The 21,640-nt window shown below is 42.4% G+C and overlaps 1 protein-coding gene and 2 long non-coding RNA genes across 5 annotated transcripts in view; 2 read left to right on the top strand and 1 right to left on the bottom strand.

Annotated features, from left to right (window-relative positions):
- GABRA2 (gamma-aminobutyric acid type A receptor subunit alpha2) overlaps nt 1–21,640 on the top strand; it is a 77,283-nt gene that overhangs the window by 29,641 nt on the left and 26,002 nt on the right. For all 3 annotated transcript variants that reach the window (XM_083458391.1, XM_083458389.1, XM_083458390.1), the window contains exon 4: nt 5,254–5,321. In XM_083458391.1, the coding sequence (XP_083314517.1) occupies nt 5,254–5,321 (68 nt within the window). The remainder of the gene's footprint in view (nt 1–5,253; nt 5,322–21,640) is intronic.
- LOC310657400 lies at nt 10,039–12,546 on the bottom strand. The gene is made up of 3 exons (XR_014501745.1): nt 12,522–12,546; nt 10,636–10,821; nt 10,039–10,478 (listed from the first exon to the last, which is right to left on the bottom strand). It is a non-coding gene; the product is annotated as an uncharacterized lncRNA (long non-coding RNA).
- On the top strand, nt 12,609–21,581 carry LOC310657389. The gene is made up of 3 exons (XR_014501734.1): nt 12,609–12,839; nt 17,890–17,960; nt 21,244–21,581. It is a non-coding gene; the product is annotated as an uncharacterized lncRNA (long non-coding RNA).

The raw sequence follows: 21,640 nt of genomic DNA, 5'->3' as shown, positions 1-21,640 counted from the left end.
ATTATGTTCTTGTCTTGTATTTTTCCCCATTTGTTTTTATTTTTAATTGTTCCCTAATTAACAAATAATTTTGCTTGAAAATGATATATAAATAGCCCAAAGAAATATAATAAATAAATCTGTCGATCACCACATCTGATTGGCTGTATGGCAATGTTGTGATGTTTCTATACTGGCTTTGCGATCCTTATCAGGTAGCAAGAAAGAAGGAGATGCTGTTTCCTAGGCAACCCAATTTAGTTTCTATTGACTTTTTACCTAGTGAACACCTGAAATTAATCTCTAGCTTTGCTAACATAATGAATACTATGTTAATCTTTACTTACCTTTGTTCTCTGCCTCTCAAGGGATCTCTGTGTTCCGATTAGTGCTATAGGCAGATCTTTAAAATGGCAGAATCAGCCTTTTGTGTTTGTTTGTTCTAGTAGCCCTTCGTGCAACCTGTAAATCTGTTTATCACCCAGCAGAGGCTAATCTAATTAGGTCTGCACAACAACTGCTGGAATCCATTTTAAGACTGTTTCAGTTTGCAGAGTTGTGGCTTTAACATCATGCCATCTTTTTGTTCATCCTTCTGGTTAGACTAACATGTAGGAAAATGAACAGTTTTGGAAAACTCAAAAGCTAGTTGACTGTGTTGGGACTTTTTGTAAGGTCCTAATAAAGGTATTGTCCTATTGTAGATTTTGGGCATTTTTCTATGGACCAGCATAACTTCCCTCCCTCCCTCCCTCTGAACAGTGTTAGACACATAGGAAAAAGTGCATGAACAAAGAGAGAGAAGTGTACAAAGGAACATATTGGGAGTTAATGTAGATTTCTTGAGAACAGTTTTATTATTGCCTGGAAAATGTTTGGGGATGTTCTGTTTTGAGTGACCTGCAAGGGAAGGGAAGGCTTCAGTGGTAACCTGGACAGCTCCATGCACCAGGGGTCAAATCATCATCATCATCATCATTTTAATTGTATGCCAGGTATATAAATGTAAGGCTTCACAAACAAACAAACAAGCATGTTCCTTGTATTTGAAAGAATTGGTCTTTTGGTATATACTGTTGGGATACTGCCAGGGAGACAAAGTCCATCATGACTCCACGTCGTCTCCGGACGTCCATCAATCTCCCGTAGACACGCAGTATCAGCAATTAGCGTCAGGAGCTCCAGAAATAGCTTCCCACATTCCAGAGCCATGCATGCTCTATCAGCAGATAAAGCACACAGCAAAAGATGCACTCAGGAGAGCATTATTTACAAGTTTATTTCTGCGTTGATCAGAACAAAGAAAAACATGACTGCCTGCTTCAGAGTTCCGGCAGAGAGAGAGACGAAAGCAAAGACACAACAGAAACATCCTGTGAAAACAGGAAATACGCAGACTCTGTGACTCAAAGCCTGCTCCCTTTTAAGGTGGAACGGAAATATCCTAACATATACAACTCATGGGGCGGGTATCCTTTGAATCCAATTCCCCCCGATTCTTTAAAGTCAGGGATGAGAACCCTGTTGGATTCCAGCCTCCATCAGTCACACCAGCCAGCATGACCAATGGCCAGAGATTATGAGAATTGTGGTCAACAACATCTGAAAGGCCACAGGTTCCCCATCTCTGCTTTAAAAAGAGAGACAATCATAAATCCATTGCTATTCAGTAATCATTGAGGGACAGTCTATCTAGCCCAGGCTTCCTCAACCTCAGCCCTCTAGATGTTTTGAGACAATTTCCATAATCCCTGACCACTGGTCCTGCTAGCTAGGGATCATGGGAGTTGTAGGCCAAAAACATCTGGAGGTCCGAGGTTGAGGAAGCCTGGGCTAGATAGACTGCCCCTCAATGATCTAGCCTTGTCCCCCACCACCATGGACTTTAAAAGTATAGGCAGTATTATTATTTTTTACATCATATCTGTGTTATTTTTGAATTTGTTGATTTCTTTATGTGGAGCTTTTATGTATCTAAGGTATCTAGAATCTGTGGCTAAGGTAGAGGCTCAGTTACAATTGAAGAACAAGGAACCTTATTGCTCCAAGTCAAATCAGACCTAATGACTAATCGATCCTCATTTGTCTCCTCATCATGGTTCTAGAGGGCTTATTTGTAATGTATAATTAGTGTCTTATTTTGGGAGATGTGGTTGGGTGCATTTTATCTGTTTTTACTGGCTCATAAAACACATGGAAAGATAGAACCTCCTACTGTGAATTTTCTTTACTGGGTCATTTTCAGATTTCATTTTACAATGGAGTTAATGTTGAATTATTCCATTCTCTTTTATGGTTTTGCTTAATATTACTGTTCTAGTATGATGGCGATAAAATTACATCTGCTTGCTTCACTTCCTTACTCTTGCATCCAGTTGTTAGGTAAAGGTAAAGGACCCCTGGATGGTTAAGTCCAGTCAAAGGCAACTATGGGGTTGAGGTGCTCATCTCGCTTTCAGGCTGAGGGAGCCGGCATTTGTCCACAGACAGCTTTCTGGGTCATGTGGGTCATAAACTGCTTCTGGCGCAACGTAAACGTGATGGAAACCAGAGCACACAGAAATGCCGTTCACCTTCCCACCAAAGCAGTACCTATTTATCTACTTGCACTGGCGTGCTTTCAAACTGCTAGGTTGGCAGGAGCTGGGACAGAGCAACGGGAGCTCACTCTGTTGCGGGGATTCGAACTGCCAACCTTCTGATCAGCAAGCCCAAGAGGCTCAGTGGCTTAGACCACAGTGCCACCCACATCCCTATCCAGTTGTTAAGCAGTATAGTGAACTGTGCCTACAGAAGAAGACAGATTTCACAGTCTCTTGTGCTCCATTCTTCCCTCCTGCCCTTTATTGCCATTTTCATACATTTCCTAGCACTTTGCACAGCTGCTGGTGTAGAATGTTTTCTCTGTGCTAATGAACTATCATAGATGATACAAATACTCTTCATTTCCAGTATATATTTGTGGCTGCCATATGATAAGTGCAAATACTCATAATAAAATATTGGCATCTTTGGGAAAGGAATTAATCAGTTATTTGTGTACAAAGATAAGAAAACTGTGGCATGCTTTAAAGAAACATCTATGCATGCCTGTTTCCAACTGTTTCCCCTTCCATGGGTAGGTAGAGGAGAAGGGAATTGCTCTATAGTTGTTGCCTAGGTGTAATGTCATTTTATCTTACCATTTAGATTAGCTGCTTCCCAAACCTAGGGACTGGGATTCTCCTTTCACTACAGAAAACTTCATTCTTGTGTGCAGTTTAGATTGCTTCGACTCAAAAGAACGACTCCAAACTGAAAAAGGTTTAGAAAAAGGCAATTGATCCCAGAATGTCCCGCTTTTCCTTAAGATATCCCTATTTTCAACCTAGAAGTATTGGAGGGTATGGCAGGACCACCTTATTTTCATCAGAGAAATGTGGGTCTGAAGGCAGCCCTGTATAAGGATTTTTTAAAATGTTTAATGTTTTATTATGTTTTCATATACGTTGGAAGCCGCCCAGAGTGGCTGGGGCAACACACAGTCAGATGGGTGGGGTATAAATAGTAAAGTTGTTGTTATTATTATTGCTGTATTATTGTTATTGTTATTGCTATTAGTGAATAGAACATCCCTGTTTTCATCGGAGAAATATTGGAGGGTATGCTGAGTGAAAATAAACAACAAAGGCAGAAAAAAGGGAGGATAAAGAAAAAGAAAAAGCTCAAAAAAGGAATAGAACTAAGAATTCCACTAAATGTGACTTGTCAGTGCTAGCTAAGTCTTATCATCAGTCTCACCAAGCTACATGTAAAGTGATGAGTTGCTTTTCTCTGTGTATCTACCTCATAGCAACATCTCTTTCTGTAATTGAAATTCTTACCTTCTCACTAACATGGATATTTATCTTACATTACATTTTAATAAAATGTAGGGTTCCCATTTTATTTCTACCTTTGTTTCAAATATTTGAGGAAGCATAAACAGGTATTTTAAAAACCAGCATTCACACCTTGATTAGTGGATCTGTGTAGGCATGAATTCTGCTTCTTAGGCAGAGCCTCACCAGCTGCCTATGGATGCATAAACAGAGCTTCCCCCTCAATAGAAGGAAATAGAATAGTTCATTTTTGAAGGAGCTAAGTGTGCAAAGGAGTACATTAATATCTGGAGTGGGGGGGGGGGGAGCTCAGTATGTAAACACGTAAAAAGCTGTGGTTTAGATAGAGTAATTGTATTGCAGTATGATGCAAAGTGTACATGATGGATCTCTTCTATCTCCACTGTTGGAGTCAATGTGTCTCTGAATGCCAGCATCTGGGAATCACAATTGCTTTTACACGCAGTCCTGCATGCAGACAACCGCAGGCATCTTGTTTGCCATTGTGAGAACAGGATACCGGACTGGACAGGCCTTTGACCTAATGCATTTATGTTATGTCCAAAATCCAAAAAAAGTGTGTGATGCTTAAATAGCCATTAATGAGGAAAATTAGCTTGTAAGTTTTCTTGCTTGAATTAAACTAATAGTTAATAATAATAGTAGTAATAATGATAATAATAATAATAATAATAATAATAATAATAATAATAATAATAAATATTTACAGTGCCCTAACTAGACTTGAAAATTATTTTGGTGTTGGTTAAAATGGGAAATATGTTAATCTAAACTGGAGCATCTGAGAGTGAGAAAAAGTCTGGAATTTTTCTACTGTATCCTTAAAGGGAGGAAACATGCTCACTTTACCTTTCTGCCATATTTTGTCTCTTGTTGATTTTCCTAAATTTTACTTTAAAAGTAAGGCTCCATCTCCTACTGTTCCAGGCATATGCTTATAGTAAATACATATTCTAAATCTCAAAAGCTAGAAGCCAAAATAATTATATAAAATATTGTGATTTCTACAACATTTTAAGAAGGCTATCCCTAGATATCTCACATTCTGAGTTAAGAGATACAGAACAACATGAATGCAGTCTACCTATCTATTGGCCTTTGGGGTGATTTGCTTTTCAGTGTATTTATGCAAATATGATATTTTAAGGCTGTTAGTTTCCTGCAACAAGAAGTCCAGAATTTTAACTGGGTCCAATTTTAGGGTTGGTTTCTACAGTGACCACCAAGTTACTCACGTCTGTATTTAATAATAATAATAATAATAATAATAATAATAAAATGCTTGTTTATTGTTGCATTTATTGAAGAAAATACACCATAGTACCTTTCTCAGCATACTTATAAAAAGGGAGAAACCTACATCCTCACACTTGTTCTTATTTTTTTATGCCAGACAGTACAACTGAAGTCTTCACAAACATATATGTGACCAGCTTTGGACCAGTTTCAGATACAGACATGGTGAGTTCCCCAAAGCGAAATAAATTTTGGCATGAAATTATTTTGTTAAAAATATATACCCCCAACCATTTTACAGAAATTTCACAAGGAACCAGTATGCTAAATTGTATTACTGTATTATCTTGATGATGGCCAGGAACTTCCAAGGCATGGCTATGAAATCTGAGTATCAGGGAAGCACTCCAGACTTCAGGGCCAGTTGCCATGCCATATCAAACAAAGCTCCATGAAGATGAGGAACTTTGATTGGACAACCTCATTTTCAGTTGTAGCTACTGTGGTATAAAGTGAATGAGTCTGCAGATGGACTATCTGGTGGGGATGTTGGAGAGAACGGGTGTGCTGGAATTTATCAGCCAGTGTTGTTGACTTCAGGCTTCTAGTTTTATGAAAATGAGAATCAGCCACTGAGCATGGCAGCTTCCCGTTCCAATAATAGACTGGCTGTAACTTCCATCACTGGCAATATATATTGTGTACTGTGTACTGGCAATATATATTGGTGAGCTGCTGAGGAACATTTAGTGAGATCTCTCAACCCCCAAGAATGAACCATTTGGAGGCACCATTCTCTAAATGCATATATTAAAATTGGGGCTAGAACACAAACGGTGTGATTCTAATAACAAAGATAAAGATAACATAGCTTAGCTATAAAGGGTGTTTACAGGCATATGAGGCTTATGTGCTTGAAGAGGTGAATTCATTGATTGTGGGAGGGGAAGTGGAAAAAAATACCATTTCTAAAAGAGTCACTCAAAAGAAGATTAGTAATGACATTTTGACTTTTCAGGAAGCACATGTTACACAAATGTGTGACACACACATGGTGTGTTACCGATTCATTTCCGTACAGGTAAAACTAAGCAACCATTTTTACCACGTCGGGGTGAGATATCAGTCCAAGGTAAAGGTCCAAGATATCAAACTAGCACTTACACATTTGTTTCCAGTAGTAATTACTCTTTCAACCTTGGAGAGCAAAACTCAAGCCTGACCCAGTGTCAGACTCACAGAATCCAATTACAGCAGCATTTTCTGTCAGGCACGGCTGAAGACTGAAGACCCTGCAGGCAGCTTAGGACATGCCTTTTAAGTAATCTACAATCTGGCAGTTTGAGAAGGTTGCCGTCCTGGAGTCCATGAGACTTTGAGCTCTTCTCATAAGGATCACATGGAAGCTGATCTTAATATCCTGCTGTGTCAAAGAAATAATCAAATGTTCTGCTAGAGAAAACCATGGGCAGCAGGCAGTGTACTTGATCAACGCAAGAAGAGGCCATTATGGGCAAGAATAAAATATTTGGAGTTGTAACTAACAGCTTATTTTGAAGGGCTTTAATGTGAAGTCAGAATGCTTCTCTTGGTGGGATGAAGAGTGTGACAGTTTCACCAAGGCAGGGTAATTGATATGCAAAGTAGCTTACCAGGATCAGAATAAAAAACAAGAAATGGCCTCATTAATTTGTTGACTAGGAAGCTTCATTACATGATGACATTTGCTTTTCAACCAGGAAGTACATACTTCTACCATCTACCGAAAAGTAATTAATCATTCTAGTCTGTAGACCAAAGTTAGAAACACCACAGATCCATGCATAATTGCTATAGAGAAGTGTGTGATACAAATATAATACAGTAGTAAGCAACCGCAAGAGCCCATAAAAACTACTACGCTGATGACATGTTGTTATGAATTTCCTTATTAGAAACCTCAGCAATAAATAAGAATAAATAGGCTGTTGAGATTCATAGTTTTACTGAAGCAGCTGTTTGATAGAAGGTAGTGAGATCAGGGCATTGGCTCCCTTAATCACAGTGCCCCCTTTGTTAAACAAAAAATACAAACGACTCAACTTAGCCAATGTTACATCTAATGCAACTCTTGTCACCAGTTGTCGCTGAATTTGTCACATGTTTTGATTTCAGTCAAAACGGGTTCTTCACTAACATGAACACAGATTATTGATATTAGTATCATGTTGAGCTCCTTTTCATTACACCAGTGCTGCTCGTTTCGCCTGACAAGTGTTAAACGATATGCCATTTGAATTTGTCCAGGGCATTTCTCATTAGTGGAAGGGCTCTTGTTACACTTCTCAAATCCCTGCTGAAGTAACATACACTTCAAGAAGACAACTGGCTATAGAGCATATGTGGTTTATGCATAATGATTAAGGATAGCAGTTAGTCAAGTGAATAGCAAAATTTTATCCATATGACACAAAGCGTTACATCTTACTTTAGCAGACGCATTATTTTATTGATATTGGTCACTGTGGGCCTGATTTGCCGTTGCGGCACATGTTAAGTGTGAAACACATTTTTTTAAAAAAAAATCTAGTGAGGTGGGTGGAGAATTCACTTGGCAGCATTTGGCACTTGCTTTGCTTGGGTGTAAATGAGAACATAAGACACACAGCAATGGATAACAGAATCCTAGTTAGCATTTACAGAAATGATTGTTCTCCAGAGAGCACTTATGGAAATGAAAATCTGTGCCTCAAAATGACAGCCACAGTCATTAGCTGTAGGTCTCAGTAGTCGGCTATATAAAAGTGGTTAAAGTGTTTACTAATGCCAAGGGCTGACATTAACTCTAAAACGTGAAAGTTACTTTCCACTTTTTAAAAATAAAAATGTTGGCAATGTTGAATAGCCAGCTTCCAGATAATTCTGTGCAGGGACAAGCCTGAAATAATATACCCCATACTTTAAAAGGGAAATTAATGAGAGATCTTCTGAGTAGGATTGCTTTTGGTGTGCAATGACACAGAAATACTGTGTTCAGCTTCTCAGTATAGTTGGGAAAATAAATATTTATTTGGAAAGGAGATGCAATTAGGTTTCCTAGGCAGTTTTAATTTTTGCTTCTTTTTATTTTTTAAAGGAAGTTTTTTTTTAAAAAAACAAAACAAAACCTCTTCTTTTTATAGCATAAGATTATTATTTTGGCGTTGTCGTTCCTTAGTTTTCTGGCTATCCATTGTTCAGAGCCACCTCATATGCATTTAGTGGTGGAAACACAAGATTGAAACCCCTACTCACAAAGCTTCCATGCTGGCTTCAGTCAAGTCACTATCTGTCAGCCAAACTGGAATCAAAGAATTGTAGAGTTGGGAAGGGGTCACTAGGGTCATCTTATCCAACCCCCTACAAGGCAGGAATCTTTCACCCAATATGGTGCTGGAACCCATGACGTTGAGATTAAGGAGTCTCATTCTCTACCAGTTGAGCTACCTACCTCACAGGTTGTTGCTGTACGCCACTTTAATGAAGTGTGAGCCTAATGCATAAATAGAAGCAGAAACACAGGTAAGCTACCGATGAAGCTATGATAAACAAGGCCATGTTTTCCCCTATTTTAATTACTTCTATTGTGGGATGTAATCCACTGAGAGCAGTCAAGTACAACATTCCTCGTTTTCCTAGAGTGGACATGCAAGGGAATGTTTGGTCCAGCCAGTCAAAACTTCCTGTTCTTCCTGGCCTGGAGCATCCTTCCTTGCATGTGACTAGTGGGAGGGCTTGACCTTTCCAGACCTGGTAAAAGGCCAAGGCATGCTACCACTCTCTCCCCTTTTCCATCTTCTTTTCGTCCTATGAACTTCCAGCAGTCCCTCAGGCCATCTCCCTTATGGGGTAAACCTGTTTTAGACATTTGTAACTTTAAACCTTAAGCCCGCCTTCAGGGATCACGCTGTGCTCTGCCTAATCATTGCTTATGAATAAGACTGTGGTGTCTTTATCCTTTTAGGAGGGATTCAAGGGGTCTTACCAGGAAAATATTAGAACACATTTCAATTTGGACAAGCCAGATTGAATTGTGTATTGTCTCAAGAAACTCGCATGAGTTTGCAACTCATTTTCTGCTGTGTAAAGGGGAATGCACTCTGCTAAGTAAAGGAACTTGTTAGCGCAAGTTAGGAAAGATATTAATAAACAATATATCCTCTCCTCCCACCCTGAACATACCCACATCTACAACTGTTTAGAGTCCTGAAGAAAATGCCTATCATTATGATGGGTGGTGGGAACAAAGAAGTTCAGGGGAAGCTCTCTCCCTACCCCTCCAACCTAGATGTGGCAATTTTTGACTTGGATTGCAACTTGCAACCTTTGTCTATTGAACTCAGTGAGAACCATAGAGAAACCAGCCCATCACTCTCTCTAGTCTTGCTGCTTCATCTCCTCCTTAACCTCCTCTGGATCCTCATTTCTTGAATACAGTAAAATGGGGCAAAGTGATGAAAGAAATCCAGAATCTGGCATGTAGACACATGCTTACTTACATGTTTAAGCTAATCCTAAAGCAATATTAGGTGTGGAGGGTGGCGCTGTGGGTTAAAGCCTCAGTGCCTAGGGCTTGCCGATCGAAAGGTCGGCGGTTCGAATCCCCGCGGCGGAGTGCGCTCCCGCTGTTCGGTCCCAGCGCCTGCCAACCTAGCAGTTCGAAAGCACCCCTGGGTGCAAGTAGATAAATAGGGACTGCTTACTAGCGGGAAGGTAAACGGCGTTTCCATGTGCGGCTCTGGCTCGCCAGAGCAGCGATGTCACGCTGGCCACGTGACCCGGAAGTGTCTTTGGACAGCGCTGGCCCTTGGCCTCTTTGAGTGAGATGGGCGCACAACCCTAGAGTCTGTCAAGACTGGCCTGTACGGGCAGGGGTGCCTTTACCTTTACCTTTAAAGCAATATATGGGACGGGAAAGGAAAATGGAGACAAGGAATTGGAGCGAAGGCTTTGGCTTCACCGTGTTGCTTCTCTTCCTTCCTCCTGTGCAGATTGCATAGGACACGCACAGCTTGTGTTTCCCGACATCTGCCACATGAACAGGGGGAGTATGGGTGCTACATGTTTTTCAGAGACAGAAAGGAGGTAACGTAAGTCAGATACTTTTCTGTGCTTGTAAAGATGACCGCAAGTGGGATTTGAACTCTACCAAGCTCTTGAAGGCAAAAGAAATAGAATCTTCAAATCGAATCTTCAAAAGTTACTCTCTCCTGTGGAATCCTCAGTTTTCAATTTTGCCTTCAATAAAGCTGTTCCTTGTTACCTCTCTGAGATTTCATTTGTTGGTTCAGGCTTGTAGTTTTATTTTCTTTGTTTCCTCTCTTTGTTTTTGTGTGTTTGTTTTTGTGCTGCCTCCTTCTGTTTCTGAAAAATAGAATAGAAAAGAAGAGTAGTGTTTTTCTCCTTCCCTTCCCTTCTGCCAGCCATTTTCCTTAGCCCTGAATTCCATTCTCATTTTGTCTCTGTCACCCAATATCATTCGCTCTTTCTCTGTCTCCATGGCAGGACCAGCTGTTTTTACCTCAGCCTGAAGATCCTTATCTGTGTCTGGGCACTTCATTTCCATATTCCATTTTCTCCAACCCCATTTGTTCTCAGTTACTGCCACACAACGTGGCGAAAGCTCTCAAGAAGTCTTCCATTCCCTGCAAACAGCATCTGTGGGCCTCTCAGCTCACTTGATGCTAGCTAGCTTCAACTTCAGTCCCTGTGCAGGAAAAAAAAAGGCAGACATAGTAATTTCCACTAATTCCCAGAGCCTCCCTTGCATCAAAAAGCAACTCTGGCAATGGAAGCCTCATAAAGCCCTAGTGCTTGGAGTGCCTTTAAAGAGCTTTCCCCCTCTATCTTTGAGTGCCAGACAAGGCTCCTCAGTGGTGTCTTCACTGCCCAGGCTGAATTTATACAAGCTGGGAGGTGGAGGCAGCAGCGGGGTGAGAGCAGAGTTCTGTATGTCTGGATCCTAAACCCAAGTCCAAGATGGTGAAGTTGCCTGCCTTAGTCCCTAAGATTATTGAGTCTGGATACACCTCTTCAACACAACCGTGGCTAATGCAACTATCATTAAATGTCGGAGCAACAAGTCATGGATGAGTTGCAAGGATAAATTGCTGCTTGTTGATGCACCGGTGACAGGATCAGTCCATCACATACTTAATCCTAAGGACTTGGATGCACAACTTGAGGACCCTACAGAGCAGGAACTGGATTTGGGTCTCAAGTGAGCACATGCGGGAGTCGGTGGTATGGGCAACTTCTTCTGCCCCCATCTTTGCCAGAGCTTCTGTCTTGAGACTGGAGGAACTGATAGATGCGGCTAACCTGAAGCTCAATGCTCTCTTAAGCTTTAAAAGCTGGCAACATTTATTTCAGATGTGATTCAGTTTTCAGGTTGCTTATTGGTGACAAGTGACTTGGTAAGGAGAGTTCTCTGGTTGTGCCACTGGGAGGTGGTTGTTCTCTTCTGCTCCAGTTCAGCTATGGAAATCTATGGCGGGGGAGTAATGCTCTTAAGAGCTGCTGCACTCCAGGATGTGCTTCTGGAATCAAAGGATGAAAATAAGGCCATGCCCTCAAGCCCCTAAGAAATGCACCTTTGAGATCCTACCAGTCCCACCAGATCCTCCAACAATCCTACCAGGCCCTTTGATTTCTCAGACCCAACAGAAGAGGGAGAGAAGTTTGGTTCTCCTATTGCTCCTGGAATAAATCTGGCAGGGGAACCAGAAGCCAGCAACAAGAAACATTGCCCTAGAGGAGGGCAACCAAAATGGTCAAAGGCCTGGAAACGATGCCTTATGAGGAACGGCTAAGGGAGCTGGGCATGTTTAGCCTGGAGAAGAGGAGGTTAAGGGGTGATATGATAGCCATGTTCAAATATATAAAAGGATGTCACATAGAGGAGGGAGAAAGGTTGTTTTCTGCTGCTCCAGAGAAGCGGACACGGAGCAATGGATCCAAACTACAAGAAAGAAGATTCCACCTAAACATTAGGAAGAACTTCCTGACAGTAAGAGCTGTTTGACAGTGGAATTTGCTGCCAAGGAGTGTGGTGGAGTCTCCTTCTTTGGAGGTCTTTAAGCAGAGGCTTGACAACCATATGTCAGGAGTGCTCTGATGGTGTTTCCTGCTTGGCAGGGGGTTGGACTCGATGGCCCTTGTGGTCTCTTCCAACTCTATGATTCTATGATTTTGTTCATTCAACTAGTTCAGAAGATACAAGCATCAATTCTGAAACCAGCCTATAGGAGCTCTTCTCCCCCTTTATTTGTACAGATGTCAGGCCATCATGTCAGACCTTTGGGTCCTGGAGACCATCGAACAGGGTTTTCATCTGGAATTGACATTCCTCCCTCCCTCACAAAGGGGGATTTCTGTGCATGTAACAATATGACCTCCAGGCCTCACCTTGTTATATAGTTTTTTCTTCCTGCCTTGAGTTTTTTGAACTATGCATGGTCCAGTCTGTCTGAGTCCCCCCCCCCCCCACTTTTTATTGGTTATCCATCAGAGAGTGTTTTTTGTTTCTTTGTTTTTCGTTGGCTGTTCCTGTTATCTGTTCTGCTTCTCATTCTCTGGATTGTCATAATGGAAAACTGAGAATTTCAGAGGAGATAGGGATTTTTGAAGCTTCTATTTGGAGCTACAGATTTGCCTTCAACCACCAGATGGAGCTCAAGTCCCACTGAGGCCATCTTTTTACCTGTAGGGGTATCCTCTTTATAGGTAAGAACCCAAATGGTCTTACTTAAGATGATCTTAAATCCATGTCAAATGATATAGGTTGCCCTGCATATTAGTAGACACCTCTTGCTTCATGCCGAGAGTAATGTAATCATAGAATTGTAGCATTGGAAGGGACCCTGCTGATCATCTAGTCCAAGCCCCTGTAATGCAGGAATATGCACCTGTGTCAGCCTGGAGCATTAAAGAGATTCACTTCATTAGGTGCAAACTACATGTTATCCTAAAAGGGACGCGGGTGGCGCTGTGGGTTAAACCACAGAGCCCAGGACTTGCCGATCAGAAGGTCGGTGGTTCGAATCCCTGCGATGGGGTGAACTCCCGTTGCTCGGTCCCTGCTCCTGCCAACCTAGCATTTTGAAAGCACGTCAAAGTGCAAATAGAAAAATAGGTACCACTCCAGCGGGAAGGTAAACAGCGTTTCTGTGCGCTGCTCTGGTTCGCCAGAAGCGGCTTAGTCATGCTGGCCACATGACCCGGAAGCTGTACGCCGTCTCCTTCGGCCAATAAAGCGAGATGAGCGCCACAACCCTAGAGTCAGCCACAACTGGACCTAATGGTCAGAGGTCCCTTTACCTTTACTGTTATCCTGCAACTGCATGCAGTGAAACTCTGTATTTCTCAGCTGTGTATTCCCACCAGTATTCTAGATCTAGACCCATTTTATCTCACTAGATCTAGAACTTTGCAGAGATAAAAGCTGCTTGGTGGTGTGCTGGAGTTTGGGGGGGAAATAGACTAAAGGGCAAAAGCTAAGCAGTCCTTTTCTCTCCATTTGCTTTTCACTTCACGGTGTGCTAGGTACATGCAACTGCATGGTATTCTGCCCCCCAGACTCCTTCGGAGTAAGCTGGATGTCTCTATTTGTTCCTAGTCTAACCTTACTTTCAATCACTGCTTTACAAGTTTAGGCTCAGTGCATTAGTAACAATGCTTTGAGTGAAGGATGCAGAGATGATTTTCGGCTTTATTATGTAGAATAATAGAGACCATCAAAAGGAAGGCAAAGTGCAAGGATAAAGCAGATTGCACCTTTGGAGATTCAGCTGTCTTGTAGCTGTTTTTATGAAATGTGTAAGCTTAGTGTTGTGATGAAAAAGCCCTAAAGAATTGCAAAGAAGCCAGTGATGTAAATTTATTCTGACATTAGCCTGAGAGGAAAAGCTGTGTTCACTTTAAAAAATTAAAAAGAAAGTTACTCCCCTAAAACACAAAACAGAAAAACAAATCAGTAACTCTGAACAGTTAATCACCATAATTGACAAAGGATACCTATAACATTAACTCCTGATTTAAATAGCTAATTGCATATTCACTTCATTTAGAAAAATGTACAGCACATTTCCTTACAATCAGGGAAAAAGAAGGATGGATTTAGAAAATGTGTTGGTGTCCCCATTGTCTTCGTTGCCATGTTGTAGGAATTCAGTGCTGCCCAAAGTATTTTAACTGTTAAATCCATCATGCATTGGACTCTTTCTGAAGCCCCAGTTTCACTGCAACAAGAAGGGAGGGTTTTTACTGACCCAATGGTGTATTAGAGGATCCTTGGCCATGCAAGTCATATTTGCAGTTGCCCAGACTGAAGTTTAGACCCAGTCTGGCAATTCACCGGAGAGTTTTGGCAATGCAGATGGTGTTAGAGTGAGGCATATTACAGATTCTACCCACATAAACTTCTTGTTCTACCCTTATGGTATTATTTGGGGGGGGGGGGGCTCTGCCTCAGTGGTTCCCAGGCTGCTCATGTAATATAGTAGACACTCGGGTTGCAAACGTGATCCGTGCAGGAAGCATGTTTGCAATCCGCAGCGCCACGTCTGCGCATGCGTGGGTCACGATTCGGCACTTCTGCGCATGCGCAAAGCACAATTTAGTGCTTCTGTTCATGTGCAAGTGCTGAAACCAGGAAGTAACCCGTTCCGGTACTTCTAGGTTCAGCGCGGTGCGCAACCCGAAATCACGCGTCTGTAACCCAAGGTATGACTGTACTAGAATAGGCTTTTAGAACTTCTTTTCTAGTGAAAACCCAGTCATGCTTTTGCTACTTGGCACTTATGAGGTCCTGATGACAATTCTGAAGAGTGCACTGGGACATTGGAAAGACCCCTGTGCTGACTATATGAGAGAAGTGTATGGAATTTTCAATAGTTCAGCATGTGTTGCACCCCTGGAACTTCTCGCCATTTGGGAATTGGTTGAGGAATACACAGTTACTATTAAGGATGGGAGAGAAATTCAGTTTGGGTCACTTTTCAACACGGACCTACCTAATCCATGCTTCTCGAAGCAATGCGTCAACCGAAATGCAAGTAGCCTTCAAAATTTGCACTTCTTTTAATTTTGTGATTTTGGTTCTGCAAACCTGCCCCCCCTCAATGTTTACATTAGGGTCAAGCGTACCAAAAAAAGTATTAGTGCTGATAACAGAAATGCTCATAATATGGAAAATTGCTTGCAAAATGTGTGCATTAGAAGAAATATGCATCAGAATGCTGATGGATTTTTGTGAGAACTTTCCTTTTTTTAATCAAACTGATGCAGAAACATGGCAAACTGCATTTAAGGGGGGGTGCGAAACTGAAATTGACAGATTTGTCTATCTCTAATTACTGTTGTTCAAGTTTATAAGTTTATTGTTCTGGCCAAAAGACCATGACAAACATGTAGCAATAGTATTAATAAAAGAATACAGAACAAGCATCCATAATATGAATCAACATCTACGATGTAAGAGAGATAAGATACCAAAGACACCAACAAGCTTAAATCTAGTTTGATTAATTACTGTTGTTAAGGAACTTTCTTCAGAATCCATATTGATGTTTGGCACAAAGGTTAGAATTCATTAAAATGGAGCAGTAAGGAATTACTCAGCAACAAAATGAATTGAGGGAGCCACACCACTTTTTCTGAGTGTGTCTCACTCAGGTACATATCATAAAACATCTATGCTCAGATACCTGGCAGAAGTGTGTGCTTTGAACATTTGTTATTGAAAATGCTGTTTGCGCAAAACAACGTCATTAGTGTCCTAGATGTGTTTCTGATACAGCACAGTAATGCTATTTACAGTTCTGAAACTAAAACAAGGCAAAATTAAATTAGAAATGCTTATCACTAAATTGCCTTATGACTATGAAGATAGTATGCCAAGGAATTGTGTGTATGTTGTGTATATATATATATATATATATATATATATGATGAGAAGCAATAATTTGTAAGCAAAATATATATATGAAAATGTCTGTGTTTACCAAAAGTATGATCCAAACACCCCTAACATGAAATGGCGAGGCTACAGTGATTTTGGACTAGTCATTCGCATGTCTCCAGATTTTCATCCAATCATCCAAGAGCACTGATAACTGAACTGAGGAGCAGCTGGATTTCACTCTCTGATTTATCAGCCACAAGGGAGGTGGGCATATACTTTTATCACTTACATAAATTTATACATGCCAATATTTCACATCTACTTGTACCAAGTAGATTTATGAGATGCTGTTTAGTGAATACAAATGCATAACAGAACATCTGTAACAAAAGGTGAAGTTTTCAAGGTGGGAATGTTGCCATGGCCTACGCTGAATCAAATTTGGAACATCACATCCCACACTCACATCCAAACCTTCCATAAAACTGAATATCTCTTATATTGAATTTTGCATACAGGAGTAGAGAAAGCTCAGCCAGATTTCATCTTGAGGCTTTTAGGTTAAGTTGTCAACTTTTGAATTCAATGGTGTGTGCGCCCAGCCAGATTTCATAGATTTCACCTTATAGAGCACTTCTGACTTTGAACAAGTCTGACTCTGTGCTATAACGGAAGAGGGTGGCAGTTCAACAAGAACTGTCCTGATTGATCCACAAGCCCAAAAGGAGGGCCAGTATGAGTGGTTTGGTGCAGGGGTTCCAAAAACAGATGTCAAAAACATCAGAGTGACCCGTGCTAGTGCTTTATTAGAAGAAGGTGAAAACTGACAAGATAGCCTCCACAGCCCTGCTGCACTCCGAAACAGGAAACATTCGTTATGACTTGTCTGTGGGGGGCAGTGGCGTAGCGTGGGTTGTCAGCACCTGGGGCAAGGCAAGTAATTTGCGCCCCCTAACCCGTGGATTTTAGCACTGATTTTAGCACTGTGAGTGCGAGCGCCCCCCCCCCACAGATGTTGCGCCCGGTGCGGCCGGCCCCCCCTGCACCCCCCACGCTACGCCACTGGTGGGGGGCTAATATGTTAAACAAGCTAAGTAAGATGGCAATAATAGCCCAATTAACACACCCCTTGCTTAGAGGCACCTTCCTAGCCCATCTCTCAGATAAGGCAGTCAGCACGAGAAGCCTCCCCTCTCCAAACTAACCAAACCAAAACTAAGGCTTCAAAGTTTCAAAGCTGGGGTTCTCTTGACTACCAAGGTGGCATTTACAGGCCTTCCATTTGCACCATTTGGATCTACACAATCTGCCCCATGTGTTCTTCTGTAGTTCCCTTGGGGTCTCAAAGGAGGGAAGTCATGTGGTGCATTTGTTACTCGGCTGCAAGCAAAATCCACAGCAATATAAAAACAAAACAAAATCGATCCTATCACTGTAATTGTGACAGTCATAATTAATAAGCAGTGCCACCATCCTCCAAGCCTTTGGAACCTCTATCACAATCCTCCATGTTTCTTGTTCCAAGTTGGCTGTCTTAGTGCTATCTTGATACAAAGCATGCATCCTTTTACTTAGGAAGCTAGGTTTATCTGGACATATATGCGGAACCCTTCTTTATAAAAGCACAACACCCTCCTTGAGCAGCTGCAATCATATATAAACCTAGCCTGTTTTGCAAGACAGCTGCTTTCACGGCAGAGGCTTCCTCATTGAGGGCAGCCAACCCCAGTGCAGTGGTGTTTAAAGCTGCCTGCATTATCTCGGCAAACTCACTGACCTTCATCATGGTGAACATAATTCCAGCAGGTGGAATCAATACTATCAAATAATCACCATGGTTAAAAACTGATCAAAGTCCATCTTCCTTTCCAGGTTCGCCAATTTAATGCCCTGTCACTAGACAGGGCTGGCATCATCTGATACAGTACCCAAGGCAGACCCAGGTAACATCATCTATGCCACCCTGGGGGCAACCACAGCCAGGCATAGTTCCCACATACCCAATAGGTACCATTTGTTCCCACCCAGTAAATCCTAGGAGTCTGGTCCAGTTAGTCCCAGGCCATAACATGTCTGTAGTGGTCCTGGCTCCAGCAAACAACCCAAGGGTGTTGATCCCATGCTCCATATAGGTTTCCTCTTACCAGGTCTACTGTAGGTTGCATTTTGTTGGTCCCAACAAATCCCTCCAGCTTGACTGATGGCATATAAAGGAGTTCACCATATGACCCCATCCCACATCTGCTTAGTATGACCCTAATCCCTTCAGGATACATTATCCCTTCTCGTCTCATTGCATTGACTGAGAAGGTAAGATCAGAGAGCAACTCTTGTACACACTGGGGTACTGATAGATAGGGCAGGGTGCACTTGCTTAGCATAGCATTCAAATAACATTGCACCACACAGTAATCATTTTTATCCAATGGCTTGAAATAAGTTGGGGAAACCACCATGTCCTTGCATTGGCATCTGTGTGCAGATCCAGCAATTATAAGAGCCAGTATTTTCTGCTGATCGATGGGTCCAATCGAGGTAGAGATTTCCACTGCCGCTGTGCGAGTTGATGACAGCCAAGCTCCTGATCTACAGGAGCTGCAGAAACATCTTGGCACAAGTGTGGATACAGTCAGTAGAGGAACCCTGGGACGCTTCAGATTATGATGGCTGTGACTGCTGCTGTCCACTCCAGGTGCAACCTTTGACAAGCAGACAAATATCATTTAGGGCACAGTTCTAGGCACATTGTCTCCTTGTACCAGTACTGCACAAGTAGCTGTCCCAGCTGAGCTCAGCATTTCAGCAGCTTGCAATTGGCCAGAGGGCTTCCACCAGCGGGCTGAGTTGAGCCAAACCCTTTACTTCCCCTGACACTGCAGCCTGTTCTAATATGAGTTGAAGCAACCTTTCCCCAGCCTGATAGGGCAACTTCTGTGGAGCTTGGAGGATCGGTTTCACTTCTTCTTGGTAGTCAGGGGTCTTTCACACCTGCTAGAACTTGCACTGCTTTCAAGGCCCACCCAGATCTGGGGCTGTTCTTGCATAAGTGCCAGTAGGAGTTTGAAGTCCCCGTCATAAGTGGAGTGGACTTGCCATTGCCTGTGTATGCCATGGGGGTGTTCTACCTCCATCTCTGCTATTGCTCCCCAAGCATCTTGATACATGGCTATAATCCAATCAAGCAAACAGTGATTACCTTGCATCTTCTGAGACCCATGCAGCTGCTGCCTTGGGGCTGGGTGTGCAGCCACATTGCTCACTGCCACTCCCTGCAAGAGACTCAAACTGCCCTCTCCTTCATCCCACAAATGTAACAGCCAGGCCAACAGAGTTTCATGTGGCTACTAATGAAATTACTTCGACAGCTCCATGAGCTCACCAGATTTATCATCGTGAACAGTATTCACCTAGATTGGCAGGGCTGGGGCAGCACCAACCCTACACTATTTCACTTTAGCCTGCATCAAAGGATGTGCAGCCAGCCTAATTCCCTCATCATCATCACTACTTCCCCTTCCTCATTCAAGGTGCTGTCCTCGGCTTCATCATCCCACCCTGATCATGACCAAGCAGGTCGACCAAGAATAGTTGTACCCTAGGGCGATGCAAACACCTTTTCTGTACACATCAAGAAGCCAGTGCGAGCAGCTCCTTTTCCTGCTTCTCTAACTTTCCGCCTGAATCCCTTACAACTTCACAGACGGTAGCTTGCATATCTCTTTCCCGAGCCACATCCTCCTCCATGGCCTTCACCCACTCCTGCAAAGCCTTCAAGTCATCTCCCTGCATTTCCAAAACAGGCAGAAACAGCCAGCCCACTGCCGAGGCTGCTTATCTTTCCCCAAGGGCTTCAGTGGTTAAATTCATCCGCTCATAGGCAGCAGTTATAGCTGCTGGATCTACTTAGACAGCTGACCAATCCTGGGAAGTCCCAAACCCATCCAGCACCTCTGCCACAGGCACCCACCCACTCTCCCTAACTCCAGCCAGGAATTCGCCACCTGGCTACAATGGCTCCCGCAACGCATCCTTACTCTGGAATCCTGCTAACTGTGCCTGTTGTCCTGATGTTTTATTATGTTTTTGTATGTGTTGGAAGCTGCCCAGAGTGCCTGAGACAACCCAACCAGACGGGTGGGGTATAAATAATAACATTGTTGTTGTCACTGTCATTATCATCATTATCCACAGGCCAAAAGGAGGATCTGTGTAAGTGGCTTAGTGCAGGGGTTCCCAAGAAGGATGTAAAAAATGCCCGAGTGATCAAAGCTAGTGCTTTATTAGAAGAAGGTGAAAACTTACAAGACAGGCTTAACCTCTGGATCATGAGTTCAAGCCCCACCTTGGGCAAAATATTCCTTCATTGCAGGGGGTTGGACAAGACGACCCTTGTGGTCCCTTCCAACTCTACAATTCTACAAAAAGCCTGCAGAGCCTTGCTGCCAGTGCAGGCTCAGGATAGACGCTGAAACAGCAAGCATTTGTCATGACTTGTCCTCGAGGGGCTAACATGTTAAGCAATACTGATAATTTTTAAAAAGCAAGCTATGTAAATTGGCAACAATAGCCCAATTTACTCACCCCTTGCTAACAGGCACCTTCCCAATTTTCATCCACATCTCTGATAAGAGAGTAGCACAAGAAACCTAGTCCCTTGACTACCAAGAAGAAGAAGAAGAGTTTGGATTTGATATCCCGCCTTTCACTCCCTTTAAGGAGTCTCAAAGTGGCTAACATTCTCCTTTCCCTTCCTCCCCCACAACAAACACTCTGTGAGGTGAGTGGGGCTGAGCGACTTCAAAGAAGTGTGACTGGCCCAAGGTCACCCAGCTGCTGCATGTGGAGGAACGGGGAAGCGAACCCAGTTCCCCAGATTACGAGACTACCGCTCTTAACCACTACACCACACTGGCTCTCCAAGATGGAGTGTACAGGCTTTCTGGGTCATTTGCACCATTTGGTTCTACACAGGAGCTTGTGTCTTACTGCAGGGCAAGATTAGCACAAGCCTACTGTTTTTGGTACAGAGAGAAGTGAACGCAACGTGAGAAATGAAATAAAAGGGTCAGGAGGGGCAAAAAATACCCATGCCAACAGTGCAATCCTATCCATTACTCTTACTAAAGAGTAAGCCTTGTTGAACTCAATGGGGCTTACTCCCAGGTAAGTGTGTGGAGGATTGTATTCCAGGTTTACCTATTCTGAAGATATTTCCCTGTTTTCCAGGCTGCTGAAACTGAAGTTTACATTACCAGAAGAAAATTAGCAGAATGGAAGTGTATCAAATGCTGCACTGTAATGCATGTACTCGTATTAAAAATATTTACTGTGGCACAAATTAACAAGAAGACCTCGCTTTTTTTGCAATTACTCTACTGAATTGCAAGGAACTGGGACTGTCGATATGCAAGGCAACCATCATAGAATCACATTAGCTAGTAAAATTAAGTTGGAACACATTAGGTAGTAAAATGAAGCTGTATGTTTATCATTGTGTGTATTATTAATGAGGGGAATAGCTAAGGCAACAAAATTCTTTAGCATAGTTTTGCAGGATTGAATATTTTTGTGTATTGGGGGCTATCCTATTAAAGGACTTAAAACAACCCTTTAAAATAAAACA

The sequence above is a fragment of the Podarcis tiliguerta genome, assembly GCF_965153285.1.
Source record: "Podarcis tiliguerta genome assembly, chromosome: 9".
Taxonomy (NCBI): domain Eukaryota; kingdom Metazoa; phylum Chordata; class Lepidosauria; order Squamata; family Lacertidae; genus Podarcis; species Podarcis tiliguerta.
This window is presented reverse-complemented; position numbering and strand designations above follow the sequence as displayed.